A 26,574-nucleotide genomic window follows, 5' to 3' on the forward strand; every position below is an offset into this window, starting at 1 on the left:
TTCAGTAAGTTTTCCCCTTTCTTTCTATGTTTTGAAGAAAAGACCCCTTAAGTGAAAGTAAGCAGCTGTCAGAGGGGCCCCGGGCTGCACGCCTTTGGGGAGGTTAGAACAGAGGTGGTGAATCTTTCAGACAGAGCGCCAGGTCCTCAGACTTGAGAAATGGGCCCTATTGTCAGAAAATGAGGTCGAGCAGAAAGTTTCAGTCCTGGTGGGGCTCCGAGGCAGCTGCCCGTTGTGACAAAGATCGCCACAGTGAAGGGCAGGCTGTGGATTTCAGTGTCCTGGATAAAATGCTGCCGTGGGAGCGGAGGCGAGTGTGTGGGTTGGGATCTTTATAGCCCGGAATGTCTTGAGTGACCTTCTGGAATTTCAAGTCAGCTGTTAGATGTGAAAGAGAGAATCCCAGCAGCAGGCGAATCCAGGACAGCTTAGAGCGATAGCTGGTGTTCCCACCTCTGGGTTTTGAGAACCTGGGGCACTTAGAAAATCCTAAGTCATCACAAACTTCAGAAAGGCTAAGCCTCAGTGGTCAGTGCAGGGCACCGGGGTGGGCCTAGAGGCAGATTCTAAAACAAGGCAGCTGCTTTCATTGCCATCAGGTCCTGCGCCCATGGAAACGGGCCGGAACGGGTGTACGAGGCAGAGCAGAGCCCAGGTCTGCGTGAGGACGAGCGGGCACACGCTGCCCCAGCTCTCCTGGTAGGCGCAGCTAAAACAACCACGTGAACGTGACACGGAGCAGCTGTTCGACGATTCGGAAAAGTAACAGGAGCAGGGGGGCTGGGGAGGAAAACCAGAATTGGAAGGACCCCTGATTTCCCCGTCTGATACTTCACAGCCTGGACTCAGGGCAGCCCAAGCCCAGAAGTGGGTGTTGGCGTGACAGAGGCTGGGAGGCTCTCCCCAGCTCAGCTCTGAGGAGCGGGCCTCATGCCCAGAGGGGTGGCAGAAGCCCTGCACTTCCTTCCGGTCTCCTCTCGGTTCCGGAGCCCCCAGCCCCCCATGGCAGCAGAACAGGGCTGGCAGGAGCCTACCACCCTCGGGAAGGTGGGGCAAACCCCTGATGCTTTCTTCCCTCTGTACCAGTGGGCCCCGTGGCAGACACCCACGGCACATGTAGTTGAGGGGGAGTGGGGCTAGGGAACCAGAAAAGGGGACACTGAGGAAACCAGCGAGTCCTGGGGGCAGTGTGGGGAGGAGGAGCTCAGGAACGTGACCCCTTAGGGTTGTTCTGAACTGGTCTTATCCCCAAGTCGTGGATTCATGGGTTAGACCCAAATAACATACATGGACTTAGAGAACTGACTCTGGGGACAGATCACCACACAGATCCCAAGACCGGCCACTGGGTGGGGCCGATGTGGGAGGGATTCACCAAGTACCGCAAAGGCTTTGAAAACTCAACCGACTTTGGAACCATGACAAACACAAGGCTGGTTGGAACTAGGGTCTGGAATCCAGCCAGGTCACTTGCTTATTAAAAGAAAACTATCAACACTCCCCAAAGGGTTTAGACAAGACCTGGAGTCTCGTAACAGTGTTTACAGTGTCTAGAATGCAGTTAATTCAGAATTACTGGGCATGCGACAGACTAGGAAAATCTCAACTCACACGGAAGCAGGCAGACAGCAGTGCCAAGGGGAGGCAGGTGTCGGAACTAGCCCGCAAGTGCTCCACCGGGTCAGGGCCCGCTCTCTTGGAGTGGGAAGGTAGGACGCGTCAGTAAGGAAATAGAAAATAGAAGGAGGAACTCCGTCAACATTTTATAACTGAGAACTACAGCAACTGAAATAAGAAACGAACTGGAGAGGCTCAGTAGCAGAGTGGAGAAGACAGAGGAAAGAATGAGCGACCTTTAAGACAGGTCAATAGAAGTTAGCCAATCCGAATAACATAGAGGAAAAAGACTGGAAAAGATGAGCAGAGCCTTACGGACACGGGGACAGTGTTCAAGTCCAGCATTTGTGGTACTGTCATTTCAGAAGGCGAGGAGAAAAATGTGATACAGAAAAATGTTGAAATAAATAATGGCTGAATGGGTTTCAAATCTGGCAAAAGATAAACACCTACAGATTTGTGGTGAGGGGGCTCCATGAACTCCAAACAGGATGAAGACAAAGCGGCCCATGTCCAGACACATCATAACCAGATTGCCGAACATAAAGACAAAACATCTTGTAAGCAGCCAGAGAAAATGTGTCACTTACTGGGCAACAACAAGTTGAATGATTTTTTCAGAAGGAAATTAAATAGCATTTTTGAAGTGCTGAAATAAAAGAACTATTAACCCCAAATTCTGTACCGAGCAAAAATGCCTAGGCATGAAAACGAAACAACAGTGCTTCCAGGTGAAGGAAAACCGAGAGCATCCGTGGCCAGCAGCAGATCTAAAAGGATCTCCAAAGGAGGAAGTTTTTCAGATAGTAAGGTCGTTGTGCTGGGAGGAAATTTGAAACTTGGGAAGGAAGGGGAACATAAGTGGGTCTCTCAATGAGTTCTTTAAAATATTGCTGGTTGGAAGAAAAAGATGACTGTCTGGGGCTTTCAGTGTGTGTCGATAGAATACATACGGCAGACTATAAAGGGGGAAGTGATACCGTGGTGAAGTTTCTACCTTCTACCCGAAGTGGTAAAACACTGGTGTAAGTAGGTTGTGAAACATTAAATATAGTTTAATCCCTAGACCACCTTCTAAAGAGAGCCAAAACCCCAGTGAGTTAAAATGGAATTATAAGATTAGTTTTAAAAACCAAAATCAAGAAAGACCAGGAAGCAAATAAGATGGTCGGTCTAAGTGGAAACATATCAGTAATTACACTAATGTAAATGGTCTGAACATACCAATTGTATGTCTGAATACCCAGTTCTTACAGATGTCAGAATGGGTTAAAAAATGACCCAACTATATGTTATCTAGAAGAAACTTACTTTAAATATAAAATGTGTAGGTTAAAATTGGAGGATGGGGAAGATATACCATGAAAATACTGATCAAAGTGAAGATGGAGTAGATATAGTAACATCAGAAAAAGGCTTCAGAGCAATGAAGATTACCAGGGAGAAGGTGGGACGTTAGCTAACGGGGACGGAATGACTCTAAATGCGCGTGCACCTGGTCACAGCTGGAAAGCACGTGGCGCGGACCCTGAGGGACGCGACACGGGCGCACAAGGCCGCAGTTGAAATCGGAGTGCCGGCTCCCCTCTCTAGATACCAGCTGGCAGAACTGTCAACAGAGTCAGCCAGGACAGAAGCACTGACCATCAGCGAGCCGGAGGGGCCGGCGTTGAGAGACTACCCCACCCACAGCAAGTGCACAACACACACACTTTTCAAGCGCGTGCAGATCATCCGCCAGGACAGACCTCGTGTAACCTGCATTGCAGAAGAAACTGAAATCGAAAGGTTAAAATGATACAAATAGGTTCTCTAACCACAGTGACACTCCACTAGAAAACGGTGACAAAGATAACAAGACCATCTCCCCAGACTTGCGGGTTAAACAAGCCGCTTACTTCTAAAGAAGTCCTGGGATGCTGCGGAAGTCACGGGGACAATCCGATGTTTGGAACTGAACAAAAATACCAGCTTTCAGGACTTGTGGGATGTCATGCTGAGAGGAGCATTTATAGTAAAAGGTTCTCAAGTAAGAACCTCATTTTCTACCTTAAGAAACTGTACAAGGAACAAACAAGTAAACTAACTTAAAACTACCATTAAATAAATAAATGTCAGCCGCTAGCGTCCCTCCTCTTCTCTGTGGGGCAGACGGCTCGGAGCCTGGCACCGCTGCTGATGGCGTTCGCCACGTTCCGGGAGGGCCCCGACTTCGGGCTCCGAGGCCCTGCGCCCTCGTGGGCTCTGTCAGTCACGGTCAGTTGTGTGGCCTTTGGCCGGCGGCTCTGCTTCTCTGACCTCCGGCCTCCTCTGCCAAGGTCGTGCTCACCCGCCCGAGCTTGAGCGGTTGAAGCAAGCGACGCTCGGCCCTCCTGGGCGGTGCTGGGGCGTCCTGTGCGCCTCAGTGAGGGCCAGTGGCTCGTTCTGGTCCCCTTCACGTCTGCACCTGCACTCCCGTGGGTGGATGAAGTTTTAAAAACACCAGAAAAATTGCTACAGGCCTGTTCAGAGTGGCTCGGGAATGGCAGCAGGGAGCCGCTTGCGTGGGCCTTTCCCAGGGGTCCGTGGGCACAGGCCCGGCCGGCCCCACGGGCTGCGGTGCGTGGTTCAGGGGCTGGCACGGCGCCTCCCGAGGGGGTGTGGTCGGCGAGTGGAGGGGCCGAAACGCTGTCCCTGCTTCCCTTCCAGGTGCTTTGGCTGATTAAGTAATTACACTGACATAACACAGATTAACATGAGGAAACAAAATTAATTTCATGCATACAGGAGCACCATAAAAACATGAAACTCGCCCTGGCTGCTGTGGCTCAGTGGACTGAGCATCGGCCTGCGAGCCAAGTGTCGTTGGTTCGATTCCTAGTCAGGGCACGTGACTCAGTTACATGTCAGGTCCCCAGTTGGGGGCGCGAGTGAGAGGCAACCACACACTGATGTTTCTCTCCCTCTCTCCTTTCCCTTCTCTCTAAAAATAAATATATAAATAAACAAAACCACAAACAAATAAGTAAAAACATGAAACTCAACGAAGTGATCAAAGCCGGAGGCTTTATATCTTTTAGGCAAGGAAACAGTCCCCGTGTGACGAGTTGACAAGACACAGGCGTTTGAGCTTGGAAGTAAATGGTGAAGACGTAACGTTTGCTTATACGGCCTGTGTGGCCCGAGTTCCCCATCTCTGGTGGTGCGGGTGCCTCCCGCCCTCCTGGCTCAGGGAGGGCCCCTTCACGTGGGCGATGAACCTCCCACCTCAGCGGGCACAGGGGGGTCAGAGTGCCCTGTGCCAGCCGTTTCTCAAGTAACCTAAAATACTCAGTTGCTGAAGTGGCACATTTTGGGGTGCTGTAGTCTGCTCCCCTTCACCATGACTGCTCAGGACTCTGAGGAACCTAAGATGGGAGGAGAGCGAGGCTGTTTCTAAGTCCTCCTTTAAGTTACTTGTCGAAGTCGAACTCAGAATATCACTTACAGAAGCATCACGTCTGTGTGTGGAAGCGCTTCGGACAGAGTCCTCTTGTCGGCACGAGAAACTCTGTGCTGTCCTCTGAATTAACAGGCGGGGCTGCGGCTGGTCCCTGAGCTTCTGCCTGTTCCTGTAGTCCAGGTGGCCTGGGGCCGTGAAGGGGACGCTCTTCCAGGAAACGGAGGTCTTGGTTCGATGGCAGTGCTTCCCGGGAGCTGACAGTAAGAGGCTCTGGATGCAGACTGCGTGGCTTTAACCCCCACGCTGCCACCTGCCAGCTGTAAACGGGGCAGTCCCTCGGCCCCTCCGTGGCTGTAGCTGGGGTCAGGTAGATGGTGCTGGTGGCGCTTGGCTCAGTTTCCCGTTGCTGCTCTAACAGATGATCACAAACAATACAGATTTAGTTTCCCATAGTCTTGGAGGTCAGAAGTCCAAAATGAGTCCTCAGATTAAGATGAAGGTATTGGCTGGGCTGGTCTTTCTAGAGGCTCCAGGGGAGAATCTGTTCTTTCTCTTCCAGCTTCGAGGAGCTGCTGGCAGTCCTTGGCTTGTGGCCGTATCACACGTGTAGAGTCCCTCCTGCCACATAAGGTAATAGCCACAGGTCCCGGGGATCGATACGTGGACGTTATTGGGAGGCCGTCATCCACTTTTCGTGACAGTCAGGCTGTCATCACATGGCAAATATATAGTTAAAACTTTGTAAAACGTCCTCAGCTCTGAAGTGTATGTAGTAGCCTGCAGGTCGCAGCCTGCCAGAAGGGACAGCCGTGGGTGTAGGTGAGCGCGTAATGCATATTGAATGCACGCAGGGCGCAGCGCATATTTGAGTTGCGTGAGCCCGTGGGCTCAGGTGGGCTGGGGTCTAAAGTGTGAGAGGCCCCGGGTGTGGCAGGAGGCGTGGAAGGCTGAGACCCCGGGCCGCTCTGTGAGCACGGAGCCCAGCAGCGTTGGCCCTCACCCGCCTGCCGGGATAGTCACCCGCTGCCTGGGGCCCCCCTCAGCCGTGGGGTGGGGCGCCCGTGCGCCGCGGTAGCTTGCGTGCTGGTCTGTGAGCGGCTCAGGGCGGTGTCCGTGTTCCTCTTCACTCCCACCTGGGGCCCAGCGCCACCGCGCAGGGGCAGGGGGCAGTGACTGAGCCCACAGATGCCGAGTGCCGCGTTCCGAACAATCTTAGCAAAGCCCACCCGCGTCCCTTCCCTCAGAGGTCTCACAGTCTCTTGAGTGAAACAGTTGTTAGTCACATGGGCGTGTAGTTACAAGTTCTGATTTCAGTGCTGGGAGGACACAGCCTGCCGCCAGGACAGAGACTCGCAGGGCCTTGCTGAGCCGGCTGGGGGGCTCCTAGGCGGACTGCATTGAAGACCAGAGCCGAAGGCTTTGGCACCAGCCTCTTCCAGCTCCTGCCCCTTGTGAGGAAAAAGGTCAGAAGAGTGCTTTCATGGACACCCACGTGTGCCCACTTAGATGGAACAGTTGTGGACATTTTGCCTTATTCAAGTCAGTGTCCCTTTTTCTGTTTTTAAAGAGTGGAGCCGCTTGAGAGTAGTTTGCAGATAACATGACTACTTACCCCTATATTTGTCAGCATATAGCTCCTAAGAGTAGAGACATTCTCCTGTGTAACCATGAAGCTGTTACCACACAGCAGAAAATTCTCAGTGGCTGCATAGCAGCCTCTCGTGACCATGCTCGGACCATGTTCACGCCTAGAATGTGTTGTGCCCTCCCCGGGTGCTCTTAGTTACTTCTCCCTGTGGTCTCTTAGAGAAGACAGTTATCCCACCATTTATAAATGACATTTACCTTTTTTTTAAATGATCATGGTCAAACGTTGATGAACACATTGCAGAGAGGAGTAAGATGGTAACATTGGTAACAGGAGCACCTGAGAAAGTAGGTATTTATGAGGTACAAAGGAAGAAGAATTAGAGTAAGATTGGTTAGATTTAAATCAACAAACAAGCCGGGAAAGAAAATAGTCTTTGGAGTTATCTTTTCTCTTGGACATAGGCCCACAAGTAATAGGTCCCGTCAGTGTCTGGGCACGCGGCGTCCTAGGGAATCACAGGAGCGTCAGGCGGGCAGGTTGACCACGCCCAGGTAGGAAGGGAAAGGGCACCCCCCCCCCGTCCTTTTGCTTTATTTCCAAGTTCTGAGTAATTCTTCTTAACAAGGTTTTCTTTACTCCTTCCACTTCTATCCCATTGCTTTTTTAAAAACACGGTTTCGTTTTTCATAACGGACGGCTGGTGGGACCTGCTGCTCCTGCATGCTCACTGGCAGCCGGGGCATCCCCACCTCTGGTGTTTCCGGGGTGCGCTCCTTGAGCCGAGCGTCTGCTTTCCTAAGGGGGCCCTGCAGGGCTGCCCTGGCCCAGGACCCTGCTCCTCCGTTGCTCAGAGACGGGGGCCGGGCTCATGCGCTTGTCGGTGGGACCCTCCCCACAGAGTGCGTCCTGTGTTGCTTTGTCACACAGACTAGGTTGGAGCGGGTCCTGAGCTTTGCCTCTGGACCACGGCCGCGTTGTGGCCCTGCCCTCAGGTTTGTCTTTCTTGGCCGCCTCTCCGGCATCTTTCTACCTGTCGTCCTTGGGCGAAGCTCAAGGAGCAGCTGCTGCCACCGCTGTCTCGGAAGATGTCACAAAAAATGACCCAGGACTTCTTAAAAACGGCTTTATTGCAGTACCGTTCTGCACCACGGAGCCCACTCGCTGTCCGCGCGCAGGGACTGTCCGCGCGGCTCCGCCCGCCGCTGCGGTCCGGTGTCGGAGCGGCTTCATCCCTCGGAAACGGCCCGCAGGCCCGTGCGCAGCGGCTCCCCGCCCCCACCTCCAGCTTCAGGCAGACCGAGAGCTGTCTCTGCAGGACATTCCATGTACATGGAGTCACGCGTCGTCTTCCGTCTGCGTCGCTGGCCTTGCATGACGCGCCCGCGGCCCACAGGCAGTGCCGGGCGTCACCCGCGGGGGCCCACAGGTCTCCTGTTGGGGCGCCTGCCATTCCTCAGGCGGCGGTTCCCAGGGACAATGTTCCTGTGAATGTCTGCACGCACACCTTTGGCGGGTGCAGGCGTGACGTCCCGCGGGTGGGGGGTGGGGGCCACGTGTGTTGGACTGTGTGAGACAGCGCCTCTCTTTCCCGGGGGGTGAGAGGCGCCCCGTGTCCCCCTGCAGGCGCCTGGTGGCCGCCCGAGGCCTCGTCGGAGGAGGAGGTTTCTGGGTGGGTTCGTGCGCCCGGCCCGGGAGGGCCCTGTGCGGACCCTTGGGCGGCCAGAAAGAACCCTGACCTTCGGCACGGCACGCTGGAAACATTTTTAAAGTCGGGGCATAACGCAGAAAGGGTGGCACGCCCTTCTCCGAAGTGCGCTGTTCCCCTCGCCGTGGCGAGCACGCGCCAGTCCGACGAGCGCCGGGCTGGGCCTGGGCGTGTCCCTGCCGTTTTGCTGAGTTAATGTCACCGCAGAAAACACAGCAGCCGCCGCGGAGTCCGACGCGGGGCTAACGGGCTCAGGACCGCCCCGGCCCGAGGTCACCGGCGTCCGCAGCCGGCCCCCTCCTGCCGTCCCGCGGCGCTCGCCGCCTCCCGCCTGGCGGGGGCTCCCCGCCCCTTGTCCGCGCTGAGCGCGCCGGCACCCGGACCCCCTGCGGCTGCCCCAGGACCCCGTGGTGCCGCCGCCCCGCCTGGCGGCCCGGGGAAGCCGGCGTCTAAGCCGTGGCGCCGCCCCCAGCGCCCAGCGCCCCGCCAGCCAGGCCTGACGCGCCGAGGCGGAGCGCGCCGATCGGCCGCGCGGCATCTGCGCGCGATTGAGCGGCCTGTCGCCCCCGCCCCCGCCCAGCCGCCCGGCCGCCCCGCCGCGGAGGCCGCCGCCGCTCGCTGGCCGCCTGGGCATGGAGCTGCCGGCCGCGCGCCTCTGAGCCCCGCGGCGTTCATGGTGAGTGGGGCCGGGCCGCCCGCTCGCCGCGAGGGGCCCTCCCGTGGGCGCGCCGGGTGCACGGTGTCACATTCGCCCGCCGCGGCGCGCCGAAGCCTGCATGGGGCCGCGCGCGCGCCTTCCTCTGCCTTCCTGGCGTTGTGTCTGATTCCAGAGAATTTTCTACCGGGGCTCGTTTTAACGGGCGTGGTGAGAAAGTGTAAGCGAGCCGGTGCGCCCGGCGAGTCCTCGTCCTCATCCCCCAGACGCGCCTGCGTCCTGCTTTCCGATTCGGGTCAGTCCGGGCGGGCATCCCTCCTAGAGGCCCGCGCGGCCTGGTCGTGATCCCGCCGGGCCTTTGTATGGAGACCCGCCCGTGCGCGCCTGCTGGGGGGCGCGGTGAGGGGGTCAGATCGCGAGCGCAGCCGGGCTCGCTGGAGCCCCCAGGGCGGCCGGAGTGCGTGTCCTTCCCAGCCCACATGCAACCTCGGCGTTCTGGGTGATTGGTAGGGACACGGCCATTGGAAAAGGGCTGCGGAGAGTGACTTCCTCGGTGCCAGCATTTCCAGCCACCTGGGGTGCTTTCTGGGGAAAGGCTGCGTGGTGAGCAGGGGGAAGAATTGCAGGACGAGGAGCCGCTCCGGTTCTGAGAGGCCTCCTCACTGTGGGGCCGCGCACAGGACCCCTCCCCCACTGAAAACGGTCACACCGGACAGGTCTCGGGCGGAGTCTGAAACGCCTCTCCCCCCAGAACCGCGTGGTGTGAATGAAACCAGCTCTAGTGTCGGGGGCTCCCCCCATCGCATCTTCGACCCTGTGGAGTGCCCTGATGGGAGGCTGACGAGCCGTGCTGTGGGCTGCAGGGACAGTCATGGACGCTCCCTGTCGTCCGGGCGCCCGCTGTGGCTGCGCGTCTGTGCAGATTCATTTCTGTTCAGGGGATGAGGACACAGGCCCGGGAGGGTGGGGGATGTGCTCGCGGCCAGGCTGCGGGTCCCTGGGGAGGTGAGGGTTCGCACCGGGCCTGCTGCCATCACCCGAGCGTCCCCCGCGGGCCATGCACGCGTGGTGCTGGGCCGCGTGCACATGGGTTCGCGTCCATCTCCAGGGCTGCCACCGTGATGACCTGCCACGCTTGACTCCAGACCTGCCTCCAGGACCCTCGGTGGGTGTCCCAAAGGCTGACCGTGACGCTGTATACAGCTGAGCCAGAGCCGTAAGCCCGGCTTTCAGTGATGACCCTGTCTCCTGCTAGCTGAGGCCGCTTTCCCAGAAGCCAACGGGCTTCTGCCGGCCAGGCAGTTAGCGTGACTGGCCACCCTGCCAGCGCTCTCTGGTCCCGTGAGGAGCGCGGACGGCCCCTCTTGTCTTCCTGCCAGCCATACGTTCTTTTCATCGTTTGAGAATCTTGGTCTTTGTTCTCCTAAAACAAATTCTGTCGAGGTAGGCTTTTTTCTCTTCTTTTCTAACTGGCAGATCGTACCCTCAGTTCAGGAGTCTGATGCCCGCGTCCTTACCCGTAGCAGCGCTCGCTCACACACAGGCCGCAGGCCCCCATGGGGGCCCCGCACAGGCCCGCCACACCTCCCTGCTCCCTTCCTGGCTCTGTACCCAGCCCAGCTCTCCCGCCGCCTCCTTGTCCGCCAGCTCCAGGTGGCTCGTGGTTGAGACCTTAAAATCTAGAGCAAAACAGCGCTGACTCCTCATCGCGCTCTGTTGGAAGTGCTCCTGCTAACCGCGGATGAGACCGCGTGTGCCCTTCCTGGCTGCTGCTGGTGCTGGCGTGGGGCTCCCCGGGGCCTGGTGTCCTGTCCTCCGTCCACGCCGCTGGCACCCTTTGCGAGATGCTTTCCTTTGTCTCCCCAGGCACGGGTGTCCTGCCCTCGGGGCTCCCGTGGCAGCCGGCTTCTGTTCTCGCGGTGGTTTTCATGATCCACTTGGATTCCTGGCCTCTGCCAGCACCTTACGTGCCTGTACCAGTGTGAGCCCCTGAAGGCTGGGTCCCGAGGGCCCCTCATGGGGTCCCCTTACCAAAGAGGCCATTTCCACCTTCCCCCGCTGCTGAATGTCGGTGTGGCGCTGAGGCCCTGCTCACTTGTTCTTGCTTCCTGCTCTCCCCCTGACCCTTTGCTGGGCCGTCAGACAGCCCCCCACGGGCCAGCCCCTTGCTCAGGGCAGCGCCTTTTGTTTGCTGCTGTCGCGTTGGTGTTGCCTCCCTTCCAGCAGGATCCGTGCAGAGCTACTCGGGGCGGGGACCTGACCTACTCTGCTTCTAAATTAGGGCCTTGCAAACTTTCTCGGTGTGACAGCTCCCCACCCCCAACCCTGTTAGGCGATTTGAGACTCAGTGCACAGATGGAGCGAGGTATAGAGCTGAAACAGACTGGCCTTACTGTGTGCGCTCTGATGCTTTTTATTGTTTATTATTATTTTTTTTAATGCTGGTGTGACCACTTAAACTGATTTGCCACGAGAACCTTGAAGAACCGTGTTCTAAGTTCCTTCTTGAACAAGGCATTGGAATCTCTTGCCATCATTTGAATGGATTTACACTGCTGAGCACGCAGGGCTTCTGCTGAGCGTGACCGTGCAGGGCATTGTCACATGGTTTAAACCAAGAGACTTCAAAACTCGATCCCATAGGGTCCCAAGCAGAGAAGACACTTTGCAATGACGAGTCGGGCTGGGACCGCCCGGACACTCGCCCGGCACCAGAAAGGGCCCGTGCTGCAGTGGCCGTCAGCAACACCTGTCCTCTTGTCACGGAGGCCTCGCCATGGCTCCTGTCTACAGGGGAGGAGGCTGAGGCCCCAACGAAGTGTGACGATCTGCCCAAGGTCAGAGCCGGGACTTCGAGCTGAGATTTTTGCTTCCGAAGCCCTGGATCTTGCCATGTCGCGTGCTGACCCTGATGGGACTCCACAGACTTCCACCTGCTGCTGCCCACCCCCCTCCCCAGGGTCATTAGAGGAACAAGCCTCTCTCGTTTCTGAGGTTGGTCTGCCTGGATTGGAAAGTGAGCTTGCTGTTGACCTCCAGTAGCTACGGGAGACCTGGCTTTGGAGCAGGGCCTGCTACAGCTTCTGGTGCCATTCATATTCTGAAACGCTGCTTTGGGTTGTGAAAAGGCTTTCCCTGGGGTTTTCAAGTATTGGCAGGCCAGGCCTCCTCTGGCTTTTTTTTTTTTTTTTCTTTTTTTTGTAAATCATGTAATGCTCTATGTGACGAAAATGAAACCATGGGCACTGAATTCAGTACTACAAGTTTCTGTCATAGTTGAAGAGCTGTTTTAGACTGAACTGAATGATGAAATTACTTCGGGATCATGTCTGAGACAGGCTGCATGAGTTCTGGAGGGGGGCCGTCAGCGAGAAACGTGGCTGCAGAGCCACATGCTTGGCTTCTGCTCCTGGCCATCTCCGGGCCTTCCTGTCTGTGTCATGGGGGTGGTGACAGCTCCTCCCTCAGGGGGCGAGCGTCGGGACGGCACTGACTCGGTGCGTCTGGAGCCCTTGACAGCTGCCGCCCGTTGCTGTCCTCGGTGGCACCGGGGCTGCTGAGCTCTGCCGGAGGCCCTTGCTGTGCTGGTGGTGAATCCGGGCCTTGAACTCATCTCCCTGCTCCTTCTCCTCTGCGTGCTGTTGGCGGGCAGTGTAGGGCCCCTCGTGGTGCCTGGCCCCAGGGCATCTTCTCTGCCCCATCCAGCGGCCAGGTCTGGGGGGCAGGAGGGCAGGGCACCCAGCGGCCTCTCCCTGGTCCCGGCCCTTCAGGCCGCCAGAGAGTGGGCCGCTGCCACGTGTGTAAAGTGGGCTGACAACTTGCCGTGGCGCCTGTTAGGGACATAAAGCGAGGCGGCGGCGTGTGTGCAGCACACAAAGGCCAGGGGACGTGGGTGTCCGGGTTCTGGGACGCCTCCCCAGTGCGCTTGCACCCTGTTCTTGAAAAGCAGCGCACGCGGCTGGGCCGCGAACAACACCGTGCGGGGCGTGGGTTACTAGTGCTGGTCAGACTGCGACAGGCCTCAGACTCACGCTCACCACGCAGCTCTGGGCGGGTTTACTGTCACTTGTGAGATTTGGACCCCCAGGTGCTAGGCTTGAAGCTTCCTGGTGGCCGGTGGCGCTGCACCGAGCTCCCGGCTCTTGTCGGGGCCCAGATGCTGGGCTCGATGGAGGAGGTGTCGTGGTCTCCGCTTGTGAGCGGAGGCCATTGTGGAACCGGGGTGAGCGCCACCGTGAAGGCACCAGACCCGTAGGTCCAGACGGACAGGAACTGCCCCGCCCGCCTGCTCCGGGTGCACTCCGCGCCCTCGGCGGCGGCCCGTCTGCAGATCGTTTTCCTTTCCGCTCTGAGGGCCTCTGTGGGCTCCCGGCCGAGATCATTGCTTGCCGGATAACCTTGCCAGTAGCGCCCCCCTCAGCAGCTGGTGTCCACAAAATTCAGCCAGCAGTTCACCGCTCTCCGCTGCGGACACTGCTTCTGTCTCGCCGGAAGGGTTATTTCAGCCCTAGGTTGACTTGTTGGCCCTGTCTTCCCAGCTGGACGGTCCTGTCTTAAGGGAGAGTTGCAAGAGCCTTGGCCGCACAGGCAACGAGAACATGTCGTGGGCTTTTTCTTTAACTGGCGGAGGGCTGAGGGCGCGCACACTCACACACGGTGTCAGACGCGGGGCTCCGTGGCGCCCACGTGCTGGGCCCGCCTCAGCTCCTGCGGCCGGGTGTCTGGAATGTGGGTCACCAGGTGCCATCGAGCTGCTGTGACCCGGTCGTGAAGGGGCTGCTCTCACATTTCCAGGGCGCGGCACAGTTACTTAGGCAGCAGCTTGCAGTGGTGGCTTCACACGGGATGTTCAGGATTTCTTTTTTGATGTTTCTGGTTTAAGAAAATGAAACAGCTTTAATCATTTTTATGCAAAAAATTTTAAAGCAGTCCTGATTTCGGAAAAGATATAGAGGGCTAACAAATAGACACCAAATGCCCCAGGACGCGGGGACGTGGGTTAGAGGCTCAGGGAGGGGTGGGGGTGTGGGCTGAGGCCAGGGGCCGGGCGGATGCCCAGCACTGGCTGTCAGTCTGGCTCTGAGATGTCCAGTGGCCACTGTGAGGCCGCTGTGAGAATCAGTTACAAGTCAGAGTGTCCAGGACAACTGTAGTAGAACAGCAATAAAAAAAGAAACTAAGAAAAAAAATAATAACCATACATTCAAAGAAAATGCAGTGTGTCCAGAAAACAGAGCCCCAGCCCAGGGGAAGCACAGGAGCCCCGAGGCAATGCCGCGGCCCTGGTAAAGGGGCAGCTGGGCGCTGCGGCCTTGTGACCGTCCTGCCTGTAAGGGAGGCTGGTGGCCTGGGCCACTCCTTCCCCTGGCAGCTCTTCCTCCTGAACAGCAAGAGAGAGTTTCAGCACGTGGCCGGCAGCAACAGAAAACTCTTGCTTTCAGAGGGCCTGGAGCTAACCCTGCTTCCTCTGTCCTAGGAATATGAAGACAAGGCTGGACGACCTAGCAAGCCCCCCTCCCCGAAGCAGAATGTGAGGAAGAATCTTGACTTCGAGCCGCTCTCCACCACCGCGCTCATCTTGGAGGACAGGCCCGCGTGAGTCCTGAGGAGGGTCCGGAGGGTGTCCCAGGGTGTCCGCTGTGGGGGAGGAGTGCGCCTTGCTCACTGGCCGCCTTTCCACTAGGAAGGGACTACAAGCCGTGACACTCGTCAGAAATGCCGGCTTCCTCTTTATTCCCCATTTTCCATTTTAATTTAGCATTTAAAACTAGTTAAGTAGCTCTTATAAACTACAGACCAGCTTGTAGCTGCAGGCCGATATCAGAAGTGTCCTTGAAAGTGGGTGTTCCGGAGATACCCAGCATTGCAGAATCATGGTGGGCTGTTGGGCTCTGCAGGAGCAGGTGATCTTAGCAGGTCCCTCCTCTGGTACTTACCTGTGTGATAGACTGCACATTTCTCAGAGAGACGTGCATTTATTTTTTAAATAGCATTTATAGTTGCACATCCCCTTCAGCTGCTTAGAACTGTGGTGTATATTTGTGTATAAAAAACAGAGCTGATGAGCCGTGACCGCTGGCTCGGTGGAGCGTCATCCTGTGCACCAAAGAAGAGGCTGCGGGTTCAATCCCCAGTCGGGGCGCATACAGGAGGCGGCTGATGGACGTTTCTCTCTCCCTCTCTCTCCAAAGTCAATAAAAACATATCGTTGGGTGAGGATTGGAAACAAGCAAGCAAACAAAAAATAAAAGAACAAAGCAACGAACCACATAGCTACTGTGAAACCTGCACCCTTATGAACTGGCCGGGAAGTGTGTTCATGCCCACCCATAACACACGCCTTAGGGCCTCCGCCCCGGGCCACTGCCGACGGCTGCCAGTGCGTTGCCGTCAATCAAAGTTTCTTTGGAAATGGGGAAAAAGCACCTGAAGTGTTTATTTCCATTGGAATTAAGGGCAATTATTGTTTTCTTCTATTAATCTTTATACTTCAAATCATTCACAATGAGCTTATTTTTCTTTCATAAGAAAATATTTTCAGTTTGTGAAAGAGCTGTGTCTTTGTCATCCCAATGTACTTAGATTTTAGTTTTTGAGCTTTTCTTTTTTTAGTAAATAATGCTTCAAGTTTTGTTTCTCAAAGAATTTTATTTGATATTCCTAACGGTGAAAAATCATTTATTTTTCTATTAAGGAATCTCCCAGCGAAGCCTGCTGAAGAAGCTCAGAAACACAGACAACAATATGAAGAAATGGTGGTTCAGGCCAAAAAGCGAGGTACTGGGGTTCAGCGCCATGTTCGCGAACGGGGGGCAGCACAGGCTCCGTGTCTTCCCGGGGGCTTCCCTTTGCCCACCTGGAGCCCTGGAACTGGAACTGCGTTGAATGCTTTAGTATTTTGAAATTTATAATTTTCCACGAAAAATGTGTGCTTCTACTAACGTCATTCCTTGTAGCTTTACTCAAGGCAGTAACAACGCTTTGACCTTGCCCTGGTAAAGGGACGGTCTAGGGCAGTGGCTTCCAACCAGCGCGCTGCAGGAACGCTTAAACGCGCGACGCCCGACGGTTCAGGCAGGGGCCCGGGCCTCTCTCCCGTAGACGCCAGCCAAAAAGTGGCAACAGGCAGCGCAGCCGTGGCCACTCGGCGCGAGTGAGTCAGAACCACGCCCGTGTGTCTTTTGTCATGTTGGCAGAGAAGAAATTTTTGGTGTGCCACAGAATTTTAGTAATCCGTTCAGGTGCGCCATGAGAGGAAAAAGGCTGAAAGTCACAGGCCTAGGGTAAAAATACTGGCCGAGAGAAAGCTGCAGCCAGAGCGGTGGGCAGATGTCTCCCCTCTTATTTATAAGATGTGATGGGATTTGATAAAATCCCTTCAACATCCTACGATTCTCAGCTATTTTAAAAGAATCTGTGATAAACACACATTCTGTTCACATAGTGAAATATTGCTCAGCCTTAAGAAGTAAGGAAGTTCTGGAACACGCGTTGACACAGGTGAACCTTGAGGGTCCGCCCGTGGTGCTCAGTGGCGTGGCCGGTCCAGGACACACAGTGTGGTTCCACTCCCACGGGCCCCGAGCGCCGGCAGAGGCGAGAAGGACGGCGGCGCGGTGGTCGCCGGGGCTGGGGGCTCGGGCATGAGCGCTCCATTGGTGCAGTTTCCTTTGGGCAAGAGGAGAACGTTCTGGAGACAATGGGGGCGATGGCTGTGTAACACTGTGAATGTGCCCGAGGCCACCGAGTGTGCACCTGAAGTGGGTGAAATGGTAAATTTTATGGTTTGTGTATTTTGCTGCAAAAGAACACACCAGAGTACCTGTCAGCTGAGCGCACCCGCGCCACAGGGGTGCCGTGAGACAGCTGTGCTGGCCTGGTGAGGGGGCCGCGGCCGTGCTGGGCAGGCCTGTGCTGGGGCCCGCGGCGCTGTCTGCCTGGGGTGGCAGTGCCGTGGGTTTGTCTGCCTGACGATGCTTGGCGGTGCTCTGTGGCCTGCCTCTCTGTAGAAATGACACACCGTGAAAGCTCACTCAGAGGTGGATAGCACTGCGCATTCTGCACCCCACGCAGGAGAGGCGCGCCCTCCGGCAGTGCCCTTCTCTGGGGTCGTGCTGCGTGGCTGAGAAAAGCCACCACTAACGGGCGTACTCTCCTTCCTCTCCGCGGTGCTCTGCAGAGCTGAGGGAAGCCCAGCGGAGGAAGAAGCAGCTGGAAGAGCGGTGCAGATTAGAGGAGAGCATCGGGAACGCCGTCCTCACGTGGAACAATGAGATTCTGCCCCACTGGGAGACCATGTAAGCTGTGCGGTGGGCGCTGCCGGCCAGACGTCTGGGTCTGGCGTCTGGGTGGCAGCTGTGCTCGTGGCAGCCCGTGGTGCGGCCTCAGTTCCCCTGCTGTGCCTGAGGTCCCATGGCCCCGTGCCTGGGTCCTGTGACAGCTCCCCTTGCCCTCTTTCCACCCATCTTCTCAGCAGCCAGAGGGGTCTCTAACGCCCAGGTCTGCGTCGGGGTAAACTTTAAATTGCTTCCCTTCTTTGTAGCCTCACCTTCTCTCTCTCCTTCCCGCAGAAGGAGCCCTCTCATTGGGAGCCTCAGGGCCTTTGCACATTCCAACCCTGCACCTGCAGCACCCTTACCCTGGAGCTCTTCAGCCGCTCTTCCACGGGGAGGGGTTTCCTGCCCAGTGACTGGGGGAAACCCCCCCTGGGCACTCTGCTTCTGTTGTCCTCTGTCTGAGGACAGCCTCCAGTGGCCAGGACCCAGCAGAGGCTGGCAGCTGCTGTCGTCTTTACATCCAAGGGACAGCTGTCAATGGCTTCTCCCTGTGCTTTAGGACACGTGGGGCAGTGTGTGGACTGCAGGTTCCGCCGGGGGCGTGGATGCCAGTTTCCCTTGTGTGCGTGTCCCTTTCAGCCTGTACCACGTGTCAGGACGTGGGGGCCTCACTCCTGGCACTTCCCTGAGTGTCACTCCATGTCATTACAGGGGTCGGACGGGCCTGCTGAGGGTGTCCACTAGTAAAGCAAGCGTTCCCCAGAGCCTGCTTTTCTAGGCAGGGCCTTTACTGAATAGGCTGGACATGGCCAGGAAATGCTCTTTTTCTCAAGTGGGACCCAGTGACAAGAGCTGAGGTCCTCAGGACCGTTGCGCTGTCTCCCTGTGTGGCTGCAGAGCACAGTCCTGCGCCTCCTGCCCTGCTGGTGGCCGATGTGGTCCAGATGCTGCGCCCACCAGCTGCTTCTGTGCGGCGCGCCCACTGGGTGCCGGCACAGGCCCGTGTCGCTGGGTGCCATCTGGCCCATCTCCACCGCAGCCCTGTGGGGAGGCTGTCCACAGCTCAGTGCCGGGAGGAGGGCTTCTTCTCGGGCTCTGGGGAGGTGTGGAGTCCGGCGCAGACCTGTTCTGCAGCCTCGGCCGTGCTCTGCCCACCGGGCTGTGCTGAGCAGCACCTGCCTCAGGCCCTCCGTCCCAGCCTGGGGGCAGCGTGAGCAGCAGCCCTCCACGACTGGGGGCGGCTGAGAACTCCGAGTTAGCGGAGTCCCCTCCGCCCTGGAGCTGGGCAGCTGTCCCCGAGCACTCCGCCTGTGCGGGGTGGGGGGTGGTGGTGGGGGGCGCGGCCTGCCTGCACCTGCAGCCCCGTCCCGCCCCGCTGTCAGCGGCCCCTGCAGCAGCGGGCCGTTCTTGAGGCTGTGTATGCTGCTCCAGAGGTCCCTCCCACCCTTCATCTGCTGCAGCCGCTTCCCGTTACTGTGGGCTCGGCTCCAGAATGGCGCCCTGGGCCGCTCTGGTTTGCGGTGCCCTTCCTGCTCGCGCAGTGTCCTTGGCACGCCTGTCGCTGTCGCGGCCCAGCGGAGGTCGTCACGGCTCTCCTGGTGTCTGGAACTCTGGCTTCACCACACGCCCGTGTGGCCCCTGCTCCCGTGGATGGGGACTGTCTGCGGTGAGAGCACGCTCGTCACCTGGTGCTGCCTTCTTGTGCAGGTGGTGCTCCAGAAAAGTCCGAGAGCTGTGGTGGCAGGGGATCCCTCCCAGCGTGAGAGGCAAAGTCTGGAGCTTGGCCATTGGCAACGAGCTGAACATCACCCACGGTGAGTGCTTGCGTGAGCCAGGCGTGGGGACCCCTGGGTCTCGAGGAGCTTCCTGTCCTGTCCGCTGGGCAGCTGTGTCTCCTGAGAGGCCAGGTGACCGTGTCCTCCGGGAGGGAGAGGCCGCTGAGGGCCTGGGCTCACCCCCAGTGCCCCTGTGTCATGGTAGTTCAGCCAGGCCGCCTGCCTTTTTCCTGACACCTGTCATTTTCCCTGAAGAGCCGCAGCAGCACCCATGGGCGAGACTTCACGTTCACAGCCGCAGTAGGCGGAGTTCCATTAGGCCCTTCTCAGAGCTCTGTAGACAGCAAGCCTTGCTCGGACGGGAGGTGGAGGCAGGAGAGGTGCGGATTGTATTTGGGCTCCTGTTGGTTTTTGTGGCATTTTTGTCCAGGCAGCTTATGTGTAAGAACCTCTAGGGGACAACACACTACACTCAGCTGCGTGCTGCTTCAGGTTCTAGTAACTGAAGTGTGGACGGGAGGTCAGGTCTGGCCTCGCCTGTCTAGGGCTGTCTGTCTGGTCTTACGCGTCCATTGAGTCCATGCACTCCCCACCGGCATGCCCCGCGCACGCCCCTCTGTGCCCAGCACTGCGTCCACGTGAGAGCCAGGCCAGGGCACAGATGTGCGGTGAAGCGCGTCACGGCTGGCCGTGGCTGCCTCCTGCTCCCCTGTGCAGGGGGCAGGGCGCCTTCCTCCTCGTCTTCCTGCTGTCAGTGCCCAGCAGGTGCCGTGGTGCTGATGGTCGCCGTCGGAGGCCTTGCGTGTAAAATGGGTTGGTGTGTGCCTTCTCGGCGTGCCTGGGTTCACGTCACTGTTGTCTGTGCCTTGGGAGTGTCGGTCCCCCGCCCCGTGGTTGCTGCCTGGGCCGGTCAGCGTGCTCTGCCTCGCGTCACGCCCGCTGGCTTCTGTTCAGAGCGACCTCCTCAAAGCTCTCTTTCTGGCCCCTCCACGCCTGCCAAATGTTGCACGTCTTTACTTGAGAAGAAGTAGAACGTTTCACGTGTGGAAATATGTAGTGTTCAGAAAGTGTCCCCCGCAGTAGAGGTTTGAAGAAATTGCTGAGCAGTGATTTCAGTCCTTGCTCTGGGAAGTTTTCTAAGCTGTCAACAACTGTGTCTGACTAAGCCAGCTGAGTGTCGTGCTGAGTAGTGTGCGCGTGTGTGTGTGCGTGTGCATGCTTGCACATGCTTAATTTTGGGTCCTTACCGATTGCCTGGGTTGGTTTTACTTAAATTAAAATCTTCTGTAGACCATATCATAGTGGATTAGGTTAAACAGCTAATTAATCAATTCCAGGTAATCACGTAGTGTCTTGAAAGTTTGTCTGAATGCTGACATTGCCTCATTCTATATAAATGGTGTCCTTCTTGTGTGATTTGTTGCCGAGCGTCAGCTGCCTCCACTGTCACCGGCGTGTGGGCAGCTGGCCCCTTGCAGAGGTGCCTGCGTTCCGCCCCTGGGCCCCACCGTGGCTCTGCACGGGCAGGCCCTCAAGGAGATGTGCTGAGTGGGCGGATGGACGGATGGATGCCGCTTTATCGGGTCCTACTTAGTTTCAGTTTTACTGCGTAGTGAGGCCAGTGTAAGAACACAGGTGATTGTGAAGGCCAGATGTTGAGGCCAGGCGTCGCGTCAGGTTCTTCGCCTACAGCGACAACAAGTGCTGCTGACCCAGTTTTCCCACCGAGAGAGGGAGCGTCCTGGAGAAGGGTTAGGGGCTGCCCCGGCCTGTGGCTGGTGTGTGCCGGGCCAGGGCCCCAGTGCTCGTGGCCCTGTCGCCTCTGAAGCCCCAGAGCGTCGCTCTGTGTGTGGTTCTGCAATTGGAAACTTACTGGAAGTGACCCTGATGTACTGTTTGCTAATACTTTACTCGTAGGGACGCCAGCCTTGTCCTTGCACGTGGGTCTGGGAGGAAGGTGGTTCCTGTTGTACCCCCCCCCCCCCCCCGCCCCAAGCAAACACCCCTGTGAAGACAGACACGCGAGCCCGGGTGCTGGGACCCGCTTTCCCTGGGGCGGCAGCTCCTGTGTCTCAGCTGTCGCCTGCTCACTTGGGAAGTGGTTCCCAGGCGCTGGGGCCCCGCCCCCGTTTTCCTGCTCTTCCTGCCGATGTGAGCACGGCTGAGCCCTCTTCCCGGAAGCCCAGAGCAGGACCCTGCGCAGCCCTGCCGCACGGCCGTCAGGATGAACGTGCCTCCTGGGTGGCCGTGGCAGTAGGAGCTGCCGCGTTTCCCAGTTGTGCCTCTTCTGTCTGCGGACGAGCGTAGGTTGTCGGTCAGGCCCTTCACGAGGCTGGGAGGCCGTGAACCAAGACTCCACCTGTTGGGCATGGAAGACTTTCACTTCCAGTCTAGTAAAACAGCATGTGCCGCCCAGAAGGCAGGCACACTGCTGGGTTTTCCAAAAGCGGCGAGAGCCTGTGGTAGCTGCAGGCGAAGTCTTAGTGGTCGTTAGTGATCCGGACGTGGGGTGGCTGGGAAGCCGCGGAGCCCCAGGGGCTGGAGGCACCTGAGACTTGGGGGGGGGGGTGCAGCAGCTGACGGTCTGTGACTCTGCCCATGAGCTCATTGTCCCAAGGAGAGGGGCGTGGAGACACCCGCGGAGGCGGCTGTGAGCACGTGAACACGGAGGAGGCCTTGGGGAGACCTGCCTTGGTGCTTCGCTGCCCCAGGAGTCCCTGTGTCCCTGAAGCCTTAGCCGGTTTTCTTTGTCCCCCTGCCTCGCCGGTGGCACGGGAGTCGATGGGTGTTCTGCTGGCCTCTCCCGCCCTTCCACGGTTAGACAGCCCTTGGCGGGATCGGTCTCTCTGCTCTGGACGCAGATGTGAGGACAGGACCCTCCCGGTTTTACCCAAGGGACTCACTGTCTGGCGGAAGCGGTGGACTCAAACCAGACAGCCGCTGCTGGCGGGCTTTGGCGGGGGGCGAGTGCCGGGCACAGCGGAGGGTTACTCCCCTGCCCGGATGTGGTGCCGCCTTAGGTAGCAGAACCCCCAGGCCCGCCGGGGCCCTGAGTCGCCGCAGTGAGAGCGCAGCCTGTGGCCGAGCTTTAACCACTCCAGCGAGGCGGGAGTGTACGCCCCGGCGTTTGGGGGCAGGCCGGCTCCCCGTGCGCGGTGCTCAGCCAGGGCCTTTCTTCCAGAGCTCTTCGACATCTGCCTCGCCCGGGCCAAGGAGCGGTGGCGGTCCTTCAGCACGGGCGGCCCTGAGGTGGAGAGTGAAGGTAGGTGCGCCGCTGCTCAGCGGCATGAGTCGTCGCCACCTAACGAAGAGAAGGCGCTTAACCGGGGGGTGCTGGGGGCGAAGGTACAGAAGGCTTCATGGAGGAGGTTTATTTATTTAAGAGCAAAGAAGTTAAAAAATAAGCTTGTCTAAGAAAGAGAACACCCAGGTCCTGGAAGGTGTTTGTGTCCTCTCGTGCCGGAGGGCCGGTTGAGGTCACTGGGGCTGCCTCCGTGTGCACTCGCCGGGCGAGCGGCACCGGCACCTGGGCCTGCGCGGCCATGGGCCCCGCCCGTGCGGGAGGGCGCTTTTGGAACCTCCCATACGCACAGGAACGAAATCTCTGCTGCTTAAGTGGGATCCTTTTTTTTTTTTTTTTTCTTTTTAATCCTCACCAGAGGATATGTTTACTGATTTTGAGAGAGGGAGGGAGCGAGACGGAGGGAGAGAGAGGGAGGGAGCGAGAAGCATCGGTCGGTTGCCCCCTGTACGTGCTCCAACTGGGGACAAACCGGCCGCCCGGGCGCGCCCCCTGACTGGGGGTCGGACCCCTTAACCTTCGGTGCACAGGACGAGGCTCCAACTGCCCGAGCCACCGGCCAGGGCTAAGTAGTGTCCTTCTTACTGATTTTTTAAAATGCCATCTATGTGGTATCGAAATTCAAAAATACGTAGACCCAGTTACTCGTGAGTACTTGCGAGCGATAGGACAGGAGGTGCTGAGGCCATACGTCTTAAGTTCCTACCAGGGATGTTTTCTGTTCCTCGAATTAACGTGGGTACATCCCCGTGCTTCTTAGTGCTTCCGCTGACTGCTGGGGAGAGGTGGAATCAGATGAGATTGTGATTTCAAACGAGAAAGTCCCTGGTGGCGACCCAGCATCAGACGGTTCTGTGCCGTGTTTGCTGTTTATTTAGGCGACGATGAGGCTACGTTTGTTAAAGCCGGGGACAGCGGAACAAGGAAGGGCTCAGGGTGGAGGAGGCAGCAGGAGAGCCCAGGCCGGGCTGCCTTAGCCCCTGCGAGGTCAGGGAAAGGGGGGCTTGGGGGCGGGGGGCTGGGGGCGGCCTGGGACAAGCTGCTGGCTGCCCGTCATCTGTGGGGCAGGAGGTCGGGTATGGGCGGGGGAAGCAGGGGGGGCGGCACGGCAGCCCCCCAGACGGGGAGCACCTGCTCGCTGCTCTTGAGGCAAGAAGCTCCGCGGACCGTTGGGCCGAGTGGATCGGGTCCGTGTGTGTCTGAGGAACTCGTCCTCGCCCCGTGCCTGTCAGTGCCCACGCCTTCTGATGCCCCCGCGGGCGGCCTCTGAGGGGCGTGGTGACTCTCCATCTTTTGGTAGATGCCGGGTTTTCAGCCGCAGACAAAGAAGCCAGTCTGGAGCTGATTAAACTGGACATTTCTAGAACATTCCCTAACCTCTGCATCTTCCAGCAGGTAGGTGGCGGTGATTTGTTGCTTTCACAGACGTTTGTCTAGAAGTCGCACTTGTCAGACTGTGTACATTTGTCATCAAGTTAGAAAAGCACTGGGGTTTTTGCGGGGAGGGTGGCAGGAGGAGGGTGGGTCTTATGTTCACGCATCGAGACTTAAAAATAAGAGTAACTGATGCTTTGCAACGAATACTTACTGTGGCCGTATTTCTGCCTTTGAGGGCAGCTCTCTGCTTTGGAAGTGGGTGTATCAGGAGCCTCTCTAGGGCCTGGTGAGGCCCCACGGGCGGCCCGTCTGTCAGTGGCCCTGGAGGCTGCTTCTGTGGTTAGGAACACGCGTGCTTCAGTCTGGGGGGCAAAGGGGAACCCTTGGCAGCCTCTGGGCGTCGTCAGGGTGGGTTTGAGAGCAGGTAGACCAGTGGGCACACCACTGGGTACTGAGCCAGCCATGGACACAGGACAGAAGGTTCTCCTCGGGGGGCGTGTCCCCACGGGCCTCTGCGTACAGTACAGGGCTCGGGCTGCCAGCAGCTGATTTTGGAGTCATTGAGGCAGGGCCGTCAGCAGGCATTTCCCTGGGGGTCTCGTTGGATGTTCCTCATCCAGTGCAGGGCGGTCTGGGCCAGCCCTGCCTCAGAGACACTTCCGAGTGTCCCTTCTTGTTTCTCACTGCCTCGGCCTGGTTCTGAGTCCTGTCCTCTGTGGTCTCTGCACCTGCTCCACGCTTCCCTCCTGACTTCCCGCACCTCTGTCCGGTCACCTCACTGCCTCCAGAGTCACCTCGGAGTCCCCCACTGGACTCGGTCGCACCCCTCTTTCTAGCACCAGACCCAGCAGCACTAGGAAGCCAGGAGAGGCGGTGGGACACATTAGGACAAATCAGTGGCCCCCAGAATGAGGCAGGAGATGGGGAGCTGCACACGTGGGCTTTGCAAACATGCGGGTGTGTCCCAGGCACTCTGTCCCAGGACAGCGTAGGCGTGGGACAGTTCACTGCCCGGGCGGCGGGGCGGGGGCGGTGACCCTGGGGGCGCGGTTCAGGCTGTGCTGAGACTGGGCTGAGTGACAGTCATCCCGAGACCGGACAGCCGTTCCAGGCAGAAGGACTAGAGTGGGAGCCCCACTGAGGGTCAGGGAAGAACCCCGGCGCCTCCTGGGAGGGAACTTGGCTAGAGGGACAAACAGAAACCAGGCGGTTCAGTTCCACGTCTCTCCTCGCTACGTGGCTGCTCTGTGTGAACGGGGAACCAGCTGTGGCAGTCCCTGCCCGGGAGGAAGGAGCGTCGGGGCAGAGCTTTCGCCGAGAAGGGCGGCCGTCAGGACACAGGGACGGGGCTCAGAGGCGGTCCCCCGCCCTGCCGGGGCCGAGGTCCAGCGTTCTCACGGAGCGCCCTTTGGGAACTCGGCTTCCTTGGCTTCGGGAGCCGCAGGGCCCTTATTTTGGTGCAAAAGGAGGAGGGGGCTTAGGGTCCTCTTTAGAGCCAGGCCTGGGACAAATGGCTTTGTCCCCCTGGCTTCCTTTGGGTATGTCTCCCTCCGCTGTGGTTCCCATAGGTCTGGGTTTCCTGAGCTCGCGCTGTGGAAAGCAGGGGATGGGGAGACGGCCCGCTGTCCAGAGCTGGTTAAGGGCGCTTCAGCTAAGGCTCTGTGTCTACTGCCACCATCTTGTCACCGAGGATAGGACACCTAGTGCCCGAGCGCGAACTTGGTCACGACGGTGCAGGCCGTGAGGCTCAAACGCTCAGCTTTGCTAGGAGGGCGGTGCGGCGCGCTGGTGTTTCTCCTTCGGCCGTGGGCCCCGAGGCAGGGAGGTCGCCGGGCCTCAGGCGGGAGTCTGGTGCTGCCCGAGGCCCCGCCCTGCCCCCTTCTGCCACCCTGTAGTCCTGGCTGTCCTCTTCCTAGCCTCCCCTCGCTGTGTGTCCTTCTTGTCCCTCTGTCCTGGAAGCCTCTCCTTTGCGCGTCAGGATGTGACGGCCTGGGCGACGGCATCCCGCTGCACGCGGCCACGGCTCCCCTGCAGTGGCTCCCGCCGGGCCACGCACCGGGCACACTTCATCCTCCGTCAGCTGGGGGTGGGGGTGGGGGACGGCGGGGGCTGTTGGTGCCAGAGTGGGACCGGGCCAGCCCTTCTGTGCGCCTCAGACACAGACGCCCGGGTGAGGCACCTCCGCCGGCCCGTGCTCGCTGAGAAAGGGGGCCCGCAGCGCCTGCCCTTTTGGGAGGAGTTGTAGGAACAAATGGAAACCTGGGGGGCGGGGAGCTGGGAGAAGGCATGCAGGCAGTGGGGGCTGGTGGGGCGTAGACTTAGAGCGCTTCCTAACCTGCCGCACCAACGCGCAGCGGGGACAGGGCACGCGGGGAGGGGGGGTCAGGGTGGGCGGCCGGCCTGCCCTGCACAGAAGAGCCCCAGGGCCCTGGCCGCCTGCTGAGCTTTGGGGGGGGCACGGTCACACGGCAGGAGCCGCGTTAGGGGTTTCCTAGCGGGGCGCCCGTGCCTGGCAGGTGGCCTTTACAGAGCGGCTCGCGAGCTCGAGGCGCAGGCCCCCAGCCGGCCGGGCTGGTCGCCGGTTTGTTAAGGGCCGTCTCACCGCCGCGGGCCTGCGCCTGGCGGCGGGTGTGGCAGCGCAGGGGTCGTCCCGAGCACTAACAAGACTGTGTGTGTCCTTTTGCTGTGTTGGTCCTTCCAGGGTGGCCCGTACCATGACATGCTGCACAGCATTCTGGGCGCTTACACTTGCTACCGACCGGACGTGGGCTACGTGAGTGCACCTCTTCAGTATTTTACCGTGTTGTCGTCTAAAAGGACACTTAGAACGCTGCCCGGACGCCTTAGCTGTGGCTG

At 58.5% G+C, this 26,574-nt stretch overlaps 1 protein-coding gene across 5 annotated transcripts in view; it reads left to right on the forward strand.

The window, feature by feature from the left end:
* TBC1D14 (TBC1 domain family member 14) overlaps positions 1-26,574 on the forward strand; it is a 73,700-nt gene that overhangs the window by 36,656 nt on the left and 10,470 nt on the right. For 3 of the 5 annotated variants that reach the window (XM_090267106.1, XM_090267107.1, XM_090267108.1), the window contains 7 exons: positions 14,466-14,584; positions 15,684-15,766; positions 17,169-17,286; positions 18,973-19,079; positions 22,222-22,302; positions 23,642-23,736; positions 26,420-26,491. In XM_090267106.1, the coding sequence (XP_090123232.1) occupies positions 14,466-14,584; positions 15,684-15,766; positions 17,169-17,286; positions 18,973-19,079; positions 22,222-22,302; positions 23,642-23,736; positions 26,420-26,491 (675 nt within the window). Of the gene's footprint in view, positions 1-5,597; positions 5,669-8,949; positions 9,011-14,465; positions 14,585-15,683; positions 15,767-17,168; positions 17,287-18,972; positions 19,080-22,221; positions 22,303-23,641; positions 23,737-26,419; positions 26,492-26,574 lie in introns of those variants that run through there. The other 2 variants (XM_090267109.1, XM_090267110.1) reach the window with 2 other exon arrangements.

The sequence above is a fragment of the Furipterus horrens genome, unplaced genomic scaffold, assembly GCF_987537825.1.
Source record: "Furipterus horrens unplaced genomic scaffold, mFurHor1.1.pri manual_scaffold_2, whole genome shotgun sequence".
In the NCBI taxonomy this organism is placed as follows: Eukaryota; Metazoa; Chordata; class Mammalia; order Chiroptera; family Furipteridae; genus Furipterus; species Furipterus horrens.